This window comes from Athene cunicularia (genome assembly GCF_003259725.1).
Source record: "Athene cunicularia isolate RWA chromosome 13 unlocalized genomic scaffold, athCun1 chr13_part1, whole genome shotgun sequence".
NCBI lineage: Eukaryota > Metazoa > Chordata > Aves > Strigiformes > Strigidae > Athene > Athene cunicularia.
Window position 1 is genome coordinate 7514928 of NW_020799117.1, and position 13231 is coordinate 7528158.

At 42.8% G+C, this 13231-nt stretch overlaps 1 protein-coding gene across 8 annotated transcripts in view; it reads left to right on the forward strand.

The window, feature by feature from the left end:
* The window catches only part of GRIA1 (glutamate ionotropic receptor AMPA type subunit 1), a 194611-nt gene that overhangs the window by 165733 nt on the left and 15647 nt on the right, over nt 1–13231 (forward strand). For 7 of the 8 annotated variants that reach the window (XR_003399366.1, XM_026858090.1, XM_026858087.1 and 4 more), the window contains 2 exons: nt 9172–9370; nt 9905–10152. Coding sequence is in view for 7 of the 8 variants with exons in the window: in XM_026858090.1 (XP_026713891.1) it covers nt 9172–9370; nt 9905–10152 (447 nt within the window). In the remaining variant the exon portion in view is untranslated. Of the gene's footprint in view, nt 1–9171; nt 9371–9904; nt 10153–12407; nt 12703–13231 lie in introns of those variants that run through there. The other variant, XM_026858091.1, reaches the window with a different exon arrangement.

The window sequence follows — 13231 nt, forward strand, 5'->3', positions numbered from 1 at the left end:
TGTGAACAGAGAGGTGGAAAGGAAAAGAGGAGACGATGAGTCCTCAAATGGTGAAAGGGAAAAGCAGGAAAAATAAGCACCTGTACACTGTGGATAGATATGAGATGTGAGGAAGGGTCCATGAGGGCCCAGCTGCAGGAGTCAGGCACATGGGACGCTCTCCCATAGGAGGAATTTTCTCTCTCATTTCTTGAAGCTCTCAATAAAAAGCAAGATCTCAGGATGCAGAAAGGCAAACAGAGGGAGGGGGGCAGCTTTTCATCTCAGCAGTGCTTCCAAAGCTTTCAGAAATAAAAAATTCACCAAATGGATCTTAGCAGGTGAAATAGGGGCAGCAGAAACACTGTACCTGTTTTTCCTTCACAGTTTGGGAGTTTTAATGTTAAAAGACAGACACTCCTGGGCAGACAAATCTTTTCTAAAAAACACTGGCTGGGGAGACCAGACTCATTCCTCACCAGGTCTGTAAGGGATACACTACACCCTTGCAGAAGCCTCAAAAGTTAAAATAGAGAGAATGTAACTTGTAAAGTCCTGGTGAGGAATCACATTCTAAATTAGAATTGAGAGAGGAAAGAAAGGGAAAATCTGGGAATATTGCTCAGAGTGAAAGTCTTCCAATGTAGAAAATACTCTCCTCCCAGAAAAGGCTTTTCTCTTGCCAGATTGAGAAATTTGACAACAGACAAAAAAAAAAAAAAAAAAAAAAAAAAAAAAAAAAAAAAAAACAGATCAAAAAGAATGAAGGCAAGGCACCCTGGAAGAAGTCTGAACTAGGTTATTGTAACATTGCCCAGAAGTCTCAGAAATGAAGCTTTAAATTGTGAGCACATGTCGATGGCTAAAGAGGATCTTGGAAAAGTAAGAACAGTAGAATATAATCCAAAATATATTAAAACTTTGGGAAAAAAAGTTTCTTCATCAAGCATACTTTGAAGAAGAGACTGAGGAAGAGAATGTGAGATCTAGACAACACAGCAAAGGACATTAGCACAATAGGCCGTTGCTTAAAAAGAAAGATGAGTGCTGTTAAATTTGGGGCCACCTGAGGTTGAGGAAGTTCCTGAGTAATGAATCTCCTGGGGCACTCCAATGAGCACTTCTGACTAAATTTTATGCTTGTCACCTTGTGAGTTTTTCTCAGCAAAGCGAACAAATGTCACCGAAGTGAGAAAAATATGTGAAGAGCCTTTTTTACAGTGAAATTTTTGCTCAAAGGCATGACAACAGTCGGGTTTTTTTCCTTGTAGCAAAAACTGGCAAAACTACAGAAGAGGGATGACTTTGCCTTTCACCAGAGCTGCTGAGCAGCCTGAAGTGACCGTGTATTTCTCAGCAAACCTCTATCTAAACACTCATCCCTTAAAGTACCCTTGTTTGCGACATGAGAGGCACACACCATGCCTGTACTTCAGAGAATGACAGTGCATTTTTTTGGATCTATCTGTTCTGCCTTTCAACCACATTCTTAGTTTTTCTTAGGCTTCCACCTCATGTCTCTACACCAGCCCTTTGTTTACAATGGTTTTTACCAGCCCTCTGGAAGAGCTGCATGTATTATCCTGCAGTTTTAGGGATAAACATCCCAGCAGCCAGTTCTGACTGCTCAGGGATGGTGGCTCCCTCGAGTGAAGGACACACCTCAGTCCTGCAGTTCTGCTCTGTAGGAGTGTTTTTATACCATGGGTGGTTCATGGGTCCTGCTGACGTTGAGGTGGGCTGGTTGGCCATGCCAGTGAATGTTTGCTTGGCATCTAGTGCTTCCAACACCATACTTTGCTAGTTGAGCATGTGAGATGTGTTGGTTGCGTAGCAGCAGACTGCATCTTGCGTCCATTGAGGACCACTGGAGAGCACAGCGTGCAGGCTGCTATTGAGTACATAAATTACCCACTCTGTAGCTGGGCCCATTTGATACTGCCTCTGCCTGCTGGGATTGAGTGTCTCAGGAAGGGGAAATGGGCAAAGAAGCAGCTCAGAGGTAAATTCCACCTGGTGACCAACACGTCAAGCCACCCACCCAGGTGAAGTTCATAAATGTGATTCATCCTCTTCTCCCACAGCTGGGAACTGAATTAGAGAGGTGAATTAAGCTACCCTGGATCCCATAAATGACAGGGCTTCCCAAGGAACAACAAAAAAAAAAGCTCCTGGATGCTAGCCCTCTGGTTAGGCTGTTAGGTACCTCTTGCCTGTCAAAATGCTAAGTGAATGTCTTGAAAACAGCACGTAGCTGCTCCATGTAGTCATGCTTATACTTAGCACTGCAGCAATCCAGGCTCCAATGACTGGAGAACCACAAGTGGCATGATGCATTTCTGACTAAGCAGGAAAACTCATTTTAGAAAGAGGTTTTGTCCATTAAAGGGAAATTGAAGAGAAAAGTGCCAACATATTCTGCAAAAGAAGAGATAAAATGGTAGGAGAGGGACCATATACTGCTGTCCAAGGCCATTAGCTTAGGCAGAAAGAAACAGTAAATAAACTATGACTTATAATTAAAGTCTCACAGATGCACATCCTCCCATTGAATCTGTGAGATTCTGCATATTTTCAGACAATGTGTTCCGTTGTTGCAATATTTACACAGCAAGTGACTTAAAGACCCTTTCTTAAAAGGACTTCTGCTGAGATCCTGCAATCCATATTGCCTCCATCCAGGGGTTGGATGAGCTGGCATGGTTTGCCTGAAAACATGAGAAAGAGCCCATATACAAAAGTTAGGAAGTTCTCCATCTTTTTCCTTCTTTTTCTTTGAAACAAAAATTAGAAAAGCAGGAGAGAAACAGCATGGAACTCTCAGTACCTGTGCACCCTCAGCTTTTTTCCCCTGTCTCACTGGTTAATGTTACCCACAAAAAAATATGGGGTAAAATCAAAATATGCAGCTGTTACCTCTGTAGAAAAGCATGAAGGGAGCTGAAGAAGGAATTTGTACCACCGAAAGAGGTAAATGAGATTGTCGATAGAAAACATTCTTACTTCTGTGTTTGTAAGGGGTCTCTTGACACTTTGTGTTAAAGCCCAGCACTGCAGTTGGGACTCCAGACTTTTGTACCAGGAGGTAGAGTTCAATAAGTAAATGCAAGCTAATAATGGCAAGAAAATCGCTAATACAACACGGACAGAGAAACATGCATTATAATCACTCCACTTTCCTGACAAAACAGTTGGTAGCTCATTCAACACTATCCATAGCATAGCAGAGGATTAGAGCTTTGCAGCAAGTGAGTGATGGATGCACCCAGAGCTGTTCCCAGCTCCACAACCCCACGCTAAGTTCGTTCCTCTATGGCTAGTCACAGATTTTTCAAGCAAATCCAGGGTTCATGTCAGGGTTGGAGATAAAATGGTGAGACCAATCATGCCAGGTGGTCTGTGACACACAGAAAAAGCAAAGCTCATTTACATTGACAGAGTCTGATGTTGAGAATTTGTTTAAAATAAGAGCAAAACTGGAGCAAAATGTTTGCAACTAATCCACTACCAAGTCAATCTTCAGATAGACCTATGAAATTATCTCGAGTCAGTATCAAATTAGCAGAGTAGTGTTGGAGATCAGAGGATCTGTGTGGGTAGAAGACCAAAAGTGGATTTGACCCACAATCAGTAGAACAAGCATATAAGAGCTTTTCTTTCAACAGTTTTGCATAAATTCATTCAGTGACGAATATGTCAGTTGACTAAGTGAGCCTTTATTAGAATTGAATTTAACAGCAAATCTGGGAAATCCTCCCAAAGCAACTATGGCTTTAGACTCCCAGATTTGCACTTCTAATTAAAACACTGTCAGTTTAGGTGTAATTCTCCATAAGAAATGGATTTGGAGAGGGGGAAGGGAGAAGTGGGAGAGAACTAAGATGGTGCTTGTGCAGGTTTCCAATGAGGTTTACTTTGAATATTTTCTGATCATCTTGTTACTGTTTTCTGCAAAAAAAAAAAAAAAAAAGTATTATGCTCTTCTAATAAGATGGCAAAGCGGAGGCAAACTCCTGTCAGCTTTTCCTACCTTCCATAAGGGATAAGATCAAAGAGCAAATTGTTTGATCAAGGACTGCATTTTGTTTTGAGAAATAAGAGATTATAGCTGCATGATTTTCTTTTTTATGTGAAGAATCTGTCAATGCTGAGGCTAGAACATTAAAAAAAATCACTTCATGAACAAGGGGAACTTATAATTCTTTGCTGCTTTCTACTAGCAAAATACAGTTGCTTTTGCAAGGAAAGGTAAAAAGAAAGTCATCTAAGTAAGCAAATAAAAATTACTATTTTCAGCTTGGTCATCTGCAATTTTTCCATTAGACAGATATAAAATAGCACTTTCCAGAATTATCTTTTAAATTGTATGTGTGGTAGGTAAGGGTTTAATGTATTATAAATACTGAAAGAAAATTATTTGTAATGAGAAATTGTAATGAGAAATCAGAAACAAAATTGTTTACAGTTTTACAATTATACCTCTTAGCCTTTCAGAAATGAAAGATTAAGTAATAGAAAAATTCAAAGCTTGGACAGACCCAAGCCAACCATTTTTGTAATGCTACTTTCAGAGGACATTTGCAACTGTTATCTTTTCATTCCGATTGAAAAAAATTTAAGTTTCATTTACAATTTCAGAATTTTCCACGGTTCTGAAATTCTGGTTTCCAGACAGCTCTAAATTTTTGTGCACCATGGTTAATGAGAGCAGAGTATTTACTACTTACTCCTGCAGGGGTAATGTGGGGAAGGAGCACCCCATTCTTGCCACTGTTTTGTGAGGGGCAGGCAAGACCTCAAGTCAAGGAGAGGATGGGGGGGAGGAGTGTGATCTTAGCCAGCACGGGCAGGGCTAGAGGAAGAGAGCAAGAGATCTTAATTTGGATTGTGTAGGAAAGAAAAGTGTGGGTGCAGAAGAAATAATATAGGTTGAAAAATGTACAATCTAGTCTATTTAGCTGTTTCATCTCTTTCTGCATCCTAGAGGTAATCATTCATTATAGCCTCTTTCACTGTTTCCTTGCTTATTTTATTCTGATTTGTTTTAGATACCGCTGTTCGCAAACCTGACTATGGTTATGAATGCGAATTAATCCAGAGGTCAAATAGACAAATCCAAATATCCAAACCTTAGCATATCTTTAAAGTCCTAAACAGTGTGTCCCATCTCACTTGAGCTCTCCTAACTCTTTTCCACACAGCAGAGAGCTGACTGCCTTCATGTTGTGCTTGAACGGGTATGGGGACATGTAAATTCTCTGTGCAAGAGGAGTTAAACCCCACACTGCCCATTAGGGAAGAGAAATGAACCTGAGCTAGGGCTCAAGCTGCAGAACATTTGTTAGTCAAGTGGAAGGTCATTTTCTGTTATCTAGCTGTGGAGTGTAATTTTCAAAACCTCAAAGTGACTTAAAAGTACAAGGTATATCTGTTCCCCTGTGACTGCTCTTACTGGAGCATAAACATAATTCTAAGTCCCACTGGCTTTTGACCAGGCTTTTAGCTCCCTAGTATTGAAGTCACTTCTAGAAATGGGACATTATCTCCTAAATTACAAAAGCACTTTTGCAAATATGTCCCATGATGGCAGCGCTGCTGCTCTCCTGCTTGGTCTACAGAAGTAACACAACAAGATCGTAATGGATATTGTCTTTCCAACCACTTGCAGTGATAAGCAGTAACAGGCATTGGCTCAAAGTGTAAATAGGCAATACAGCTATGCAGAGAAATCCAACCTGTCCTATTTAACCTGTGTCCACTGCTATTGAGCTGTGGAGATGTCACATGGGATCGCATCTGCTTGTGTGATATTTCATCATGACTTTTATAATATTTTTTACTGTATTACACGAGCCTCCAAGAGCCTTCATCACTAGCCAGCATTCCCATGTGTTAGAAGCTGCACAACCACAGAGCAAAAGGATATCCTATAGAGCCCGTATGCCATTTTCTCTGCTGTGTGTTTACAGCAGTTTAGATTCACAGCTTCTAGCTCCAAGTCAATCTAGCAATGAGGGCAAACATTGCCCATTAGCAGTGTCTGCAATAAAACATCGTACACATGAAGCCCTAACCATGCTGGCAGTCATTTCAAGCTGTTTATCTCCCCTTCTTTCCTTCACAGTCTGTGAGGGTAAGCGCTCACCTCCTCACAGCATCCCATATCATGAGGAGAAATGACCAGCACCAGCAGCAGACACAGCCCAGATGAGACTGGTGCAGGATACAGACACGCATCCCATCCTGCCTGGCTCCCACAGGGAAGATGCTACAGCCCCCTCTCCCTCTTTCTCCAGCCCTCCTTGTTACCTCCCAGTCTCAATACCCCAGAGTTACTTTTTCATGCTGTCAGTGCCAGGTGCAGAGCTGGGAAGCATAAGCCATCTGCATCTGACAGCAGGCAGCCCCTGTGGGATAAGCCAGTAATGAATATCACCAGGATGTCGAGGGTCTAGAGGCAGGAATTCGCCTGACTGCCGCTGAAGGGAATGAAACAAGTCGCAGAAATACTCCGGCTTTGTCAGGAAGGAAAGGCTGTATAATTTGCAGCTGGAGATGAATGTGATTATTTGCCATGCAAATGGATTTTGCCAGCTCAAAGTGGCCTTCATCAGCAGAGATTGTTGTATTTGACATTATCTGGTTACTTCTGTTTAATGCCTCTGTGCCTTTTCTGAGCGCTTCCTTCCCTGAGCACACATCATCCAGATTAATTAGAGACAGGTATTTTTTCCTCTTCCCCATCAATCTGAAGATGTGTGAGCTGAATCCATAGCTGCCTTCGTCCCCAGCCCTTCTCCAAATACGTAACAAAAGGTAAAGTTGTTTGCACTGACAGGCTGAGTATTTTCCGCAGATGGGAAGCCCAGTGGTCACATTCATCTCGCCTAAATTTAGCTACTTAAAAATTAGCTGTTTAGTCCAACCTAGTCATCCTAGTTCCTTCAAATTCAATAGAGACGGAGGTCTGCAGAGGGACCTCCTCCCAACCTGGGATAAATGGGGTGAATCATCCCTGGCGGTCCCTGCTCATCTCCAGAGTTTTTTTGGTAAATATGTCTCACTTAGAAAGTTAAAGATTGGGCAGAAGAACAATGCCCATCTGCCTGACTTTCCCCCAGCATCCAGCACTCCCCCAGCAAACCTCTGATCTCCCTCTCTGGTGGGCAGTGATGGGGAGGCATAAAAAGAAAGTAATCTGGGATGAGGGACCACAGGTCTGCTCAGCCATGTTGCTGCAGTTAGCGGTGAAGGAAGAGGTTTGCATGAGACGCTGCAGGATGGGGCAACCAGGGTATAGCTTGTCGTTGGAAACCATGTCAGTGGGCTAGATCTGGATGACTAAGAAAAGAACTTGTGAACTCACTATAGTATCACCTTGGAGATGGGTCCTTTAGATTTACTGAAATACCTTGAAAGATGGATCCTTCAAAGTCATACACCGAGCTTGGGTTTATGGTGAGATGGGCTTTGCCCAGTTTCAGAAAAGTCTGTGGAAAAATAAACTAGGGGCTGCTCCAAAATGAGGCCCCTGTGCAGAGGAAAGCCTGTCCCACCTCTAGTTGTAGAAGTCCTGTCGGCCACAGCTGTAAAACACGCTGCTTGTCTTTTCTATCACTGTAATCCCTTGCTGTCATGTTTCCTGCACTTTCTCTCTGCCACGGGTGAAAGCTGCTGTGATCGTTTTCCAGGAGAGTGGGGCTGACAGCACATGTAGTGGCATGGGCCTTATTTCCACATAGTGAAACATGTGCTTTCTGCTCTGCCCCACGTGCTGCATGTGTCAGTCGCTGTGTCTGCTTTCTGCTGGGAAGTGAGCTCAAAGATTTTTGACTAAAGAGATTTCAGGATGGGCTGATATAAATGGGGAGATGACATGATGTCTGCAGGAGCAGCTCCCCTCACATCAGAAACGTTTAAAACCAGACTGGACAAACTGGAAGAGTATAACCTAGATAAGTCATGAAACTAGTGGGCTATGCAGGTTTAGTCTCTTTCCAGCTCTAATTTTGGTGATTATGCATGGTGTGTTTTTTCCCTCAGTGGAGCGACAGAGCGTGCAGATTTGTTTGTCAAGTTGTGTTAAACCTCAGTAAACCGTAGCAGCTGGAGCCAGGGCTTCACAGAGACATGGACAGGGCATGACACACGGTCATGAGCTGGTCCAGTGCCCTTAGCTGGACTGGGATATCTCTGTTCCCATCCAATAAACCATATTTCTGTGGAGTGACTCAGGTCAGCAGAGAGGTAACACTGAGACATGGTCCCTCATGGAGAAATAAAGTGTTTCTTGTGGGCAGGTCCTCCTTAGTCAGACTGCCTGGCTTTATCAAATATCATTGTAAGTTATATTCTGTCTGGGATAGTGCTCTGCATCTAGAGAAGGACCCTATAAATAATTTAGACAAAATGGATGAATACTGACATCATTCTAAAATTATCATCCGCTGTTAAAATTTTTTTGAGAATATTTTCTTAGAAATTTAATATAAATTAATGCCTGCTTGACCTATTTGCCTCTATAGCTATCCAGTAGTTACAGATAATTGGCTATTTGATTGCAGCAAGTGAAAAATATCTAGATTTTAAAGCATTATTATGAACATCTTGTCTAACCATCTGCTGAATACAAAACAGGGAATGTCAGCAGACAAATTATTCATTAAGGCTGTAGCTCCTCTCTGAGCTTCAATGTGTCTTACAAAAAACACAGAGTTTTGGTTTTTAAGCTTGAGGTGATGGAGAAGCTGACCTAGTGATCGTAGATGGTCCGTATATCTTGTCTGGCTCCATACTGGTGCTCCTTCCCATTGTGGGTACGTGGCACAACACAGACCTCACCAGAGTGCTGTTTGGATGGGCATTGCCCTGCCTAGATAAACCTTCCTCGTAGTTGTCTCCATGTCTTATTGTTAATATTATGATATACTCTGAAAGGAAATTAAAATCAAAGCAAATTCAATCAGTTTATTGCTCATTTTTTTTTCACCGTGAATTTTTTTATTCCCCCTCTAATTACACTGACACCTTGAGAAGTAGACTAAGAACTGAGAGAAATCTTTGTCTTCCCTGGAAGTGTCTGGAGAACATGATTTTTGGGTAAACCCCCAGGTAAATGATGGGCCTGTATGAGCAAGCTGCATGTTTTGAACCTTCACACTCCTCCTGTTTGACTCTCCTCTCTGTGTCCAGGTCTCTCTCTGGCCGCATAGTCGGTGGCGTCTGGTGGTTCTTCACCTTGATCATCATATCCTCCTACACAGCTAACCTGGCTGCCTTCCTCACTGTGGAAAGGATGGTTTCTCCCATCGAGAGTGCAGAGGACTTGGCCAAGCAGACAGAAATAGCCTATGGGACCCTGGAAGCTGGCTCCACTAAAGAATTTTTTAGGGTAAAAAGGAAACTTTCATGCAAACATTTTGATTAACCCTCTGTTTGACAAGTCCTCCAGACCCACCCTCTCTCATCCTCAGCTCAGGTCTGATTTTTTTCTCTTGCTTCCCCTTACCGTGTTAGGACCTGCTGAGCTTGTCCTTAGAACAGCAAAAATCCAGTTTTCCCAGTGCCTCCCAAAAGACTGGCTGTGTCTCCAGTACATGTGATATTCTGTGACTGTAAACACAAGTATGAAATATCCATGTGCTTCCCCATGTTACTGAGGAGCTACTCTGAGTGGCTCCAGAAGAAACCATCTCCTGATTTCCAGCTTGGTTTGCCCTTGGTTTGATCCTTAGAGTCACTTGTCGTACACAAATATGTGGCAGAAATCAGGGGCTGATCTGGGCCCTGATGCAAAAATGGCAGGAGGCTCATGAACATCACGTTACCCCTTTTGCGTGAGTATGTGTTCAGTCCAAGCTGGAAATCTCAGCTGGCACCCAAACCTCTGTTAACGCTCCTGTTGGGTTTCTGCTGTCCTGTGCAGAGATCCAAAATAGCAGTGTTCGAGAAGATGTGGACATACATGAAGTCAGCCGAACCCTCCGTTTTTGTGAGGACGACAGAAGAGGGGATGATCCGGGTGAGGAAGTCGAAAGGGAAGTATGCCTACCTCTTGGAGTCCACGATGAACGAGTACATAGAGCAGCGGAAGCCCTGTGACACCATGAAAGTGGGAGGTAACTTGGACTCCAAAGGCTATGGCATTGCAACGCCAAAGGGGTCTGCACTGAGGTAAGTAGCTTGGATTTGCTTTCTTTTGCCAAACCACCCAGCAAATCAATGTATGCACACAGTTCAATCTCCATTGCCATGTTAATCACTAAAGCTTGGGGCAAGGAGGTGGGGGAGGTGGGGTAAAAGGGGTATGAAGATTCAGCATGATGTGCAGGGAAATAAAATGCCCAGCTCCCACTGAGCAGCAATGGGAGCATCTAATTATTCAAGCCCTGCATTTGGAAACTGGATCCTGGCTGACCCACTTGCTATGAATGTGTCTGCTGTGTTAGGTGATGGCAGGGGGGCTGCTGTGGTGTAACCATTGGTTTCACAGAGCATTATCCGGAAGAGACGCTCATCCTGTGCCATGTGAACTGCACAGCTTTGCAGAGTATGGTATTACCCTGGCTTGGATCCATGCTTGCAGAGGGAGTTCTCATGCGGAAAGCGTTTTGGTGTTTCCTAAAATAAAATGCCAGTTTTGAAGGGGTGGAAAGCCAGTGTTGAAAAAGTCCTGAAAAAGGTGTGCATTCTCATTCACTGAGTCAATTCAGATCCTGGCAAGCGCCAAATTTATGACAAGTCCAAAGGGGCACAAATCCTTCATTTCTGAGCCCAGACCTGCAGCTGTCACATATCTTTGCCTACTGTCATGTGAAATAGCTTCAGAGACTTTCCTTTAAAAAGAAGAACCCTTAAAAGTACAGACCCAGATCTGAGTTAGTAGCAGAGCTGGGCACTGCACACAGCCATACTGCTGGGCATGAGCTGGCCCCTTGCAAAGTGCATCCCACAAACTGAGGGGCTCAGAGCAGCATTACCACAGTCTGCAAACCGGGATGGTGATCTGAGTCACAGCAGAGGTGCGGTTCCTTTTGGCAGCAGCCATGCAAGCTCCTCACGTTACAGTCATGAGGAATAGGAGTTTAAGGATTTAGTGGGACTAGTAAATGCTCAGAAGCCACAGCTGTAACTGTAAATCTGATTGATGCTCCAACTGATTTAGTTATTTACTGAACGTATTTTAATCAAAATATTTTGACCAAAATCATACGTGTGGCATTATACTTGCTTGCTAACATAACCCGGTGCAGAGACATTTAATCCATAGTCTCTGGATTACTAGAAACCAGCTGAACATTTGCTGATGGATTTGTCTGGTCAAAAAACTCCTGAGCCAAAGCCAGTCCAACGAATAGAAGATATATCAACCGGTAATAGATTAAGCCCAAGGATTTTGATTACTACATTTATTAAGTCAACTCAAACTAGATTCAGCACTTCCCATATCAACAGTAGCTCATGAACACAGTGCAGGTGGTCCAGAAGGCAATTCTTACATCCAGCGTGGTTCAGGCTCTGAAATGACTTGGGGGCCTCCAAATGGAAGTGGATATATTCTCACAGCTTTGAGATGTTTCCTGTTGCACTCACCAGTGTTTGTTTTCTGTCTTGGAAATATGGAAATTAGGATACAAGGCTGATTCTATTTAATTATTTATTTAAGCATCAATCTTGTATCCTAATTTTGATATTATAAAAACAAACAAACAGGAACATCCTACCTGTCTTGTAATTGTTGGCATGTGAAGAAGCCATTTATCATACTTCTAAGAAAAATAAACAACAACAAGAAAATTGCATCAATCATTTTAATTTTGCAGATCCAAACATCCCTCTGCTAGACATGATTCCAAAAATTCCTAACATTTCTTTCTGTTCCCTCTTTTTCATCCTGGCTGCATGTAGAACAAATTTCTTATGGCCCTAATGGCAAAGGAGGAATGCTTGATTTTCCATCTGATGGTGTTTCTTTGGAACAGTTGTTGTCAGTTTTTGTCCCATTATGTTTGTTTTGTTCCTGTTGTTTTAATTGTTTTGATCTTAGTAGTTGCCTACAGTCATCATGTAGTGTCTGTTTTCCCCTTGGGGTCCTGCACGTGAGAGGTTGCCCTGAGCAAGATGACATTCATGAAGCATCTGTTAGCACGGTCAGCCTGTCCCTTATTCAGGCTTCACCTTCACTCACTTCCACTCACAGAGTAAAAGCTCGGAGCCAGGTTTGGAGGTACATGTGAACCAGGCCTGTCTTAGATCAGATGTGTTTTAGAAGCCGGGCTGCATTTCGATTTTTGCTGCAACCTGTCCCTTTTGTAGCTAGACTGGTTTTCCTGCATTTAGGATAGCTGATTAGGAAAGGATCCTAGAAAAATGCTAAATGAGAGTTCACCATTGTTTTTTCTTGCTTCTACATGGGAACACAATGCCAGGATATTGCCACAGATGAATGAAGACAAGGCTGAAAATCCAGAAATAATTCTACGTGTTGTAGCAGGTGCAAACATCCCTCTCAGGCTGTCAGCGAGGTCTCTCAGGCTGCTAAAAGAGCTTGCTTCTTTCTCCTAGGTGATCTGGCTTTGAATATCTCTTGGCCTCCAGATGTTAAAATTCAGTTGCATTTAGGCATGGCTTAAAAGGGCAATGATGAGAGGGCAGAAATTACACCTTTCAACACCAGCTCGGTCAAGGTGTGATCCTGTCTGACATGAGATAGCCATGCAGCTGCAAAACCCATCCGTTTACCTGGCAGGCACAATTCTCCACTGTTGGACAAGTGATCAAAAAGAGGGCAAAAAGCCAAATTGCCCAAAACAGATGAAAGAAAACCCAAGAAATCCCATGTGAGTCTGGACTCAAGGAATAGGAAGATTTTTGAGATGGAGATCTGGGAGGGCAAGTTCTTCAGAGCAGCCATACTGACATTAATGTTCCCTAAAATACGAGTCAATTTTCCTATGGTCTGTGAATAAACACAAAATGTTCCCTGTTAAAAACTCACCTTCTTTCAGGACCCCAGACCTCTCAGGCTTTCATCAAAACACACTCAAGGTGAAGTACAGCTTGTTCTGTGTACTCCCCGTGAGCTGAAGAGAGAGACAATTAACTGAAATGAAGCTTCCTAGGAAAGATAACACATAACGCTTAGCACATGGCCCCAAAAATCATATGGCTGATATTGTTCTCAGGGAAATGGCAATGCATTTCTTTGTTAACACCTTATACTCACATAGAAGCTGCAATGTATTTTGGCTCA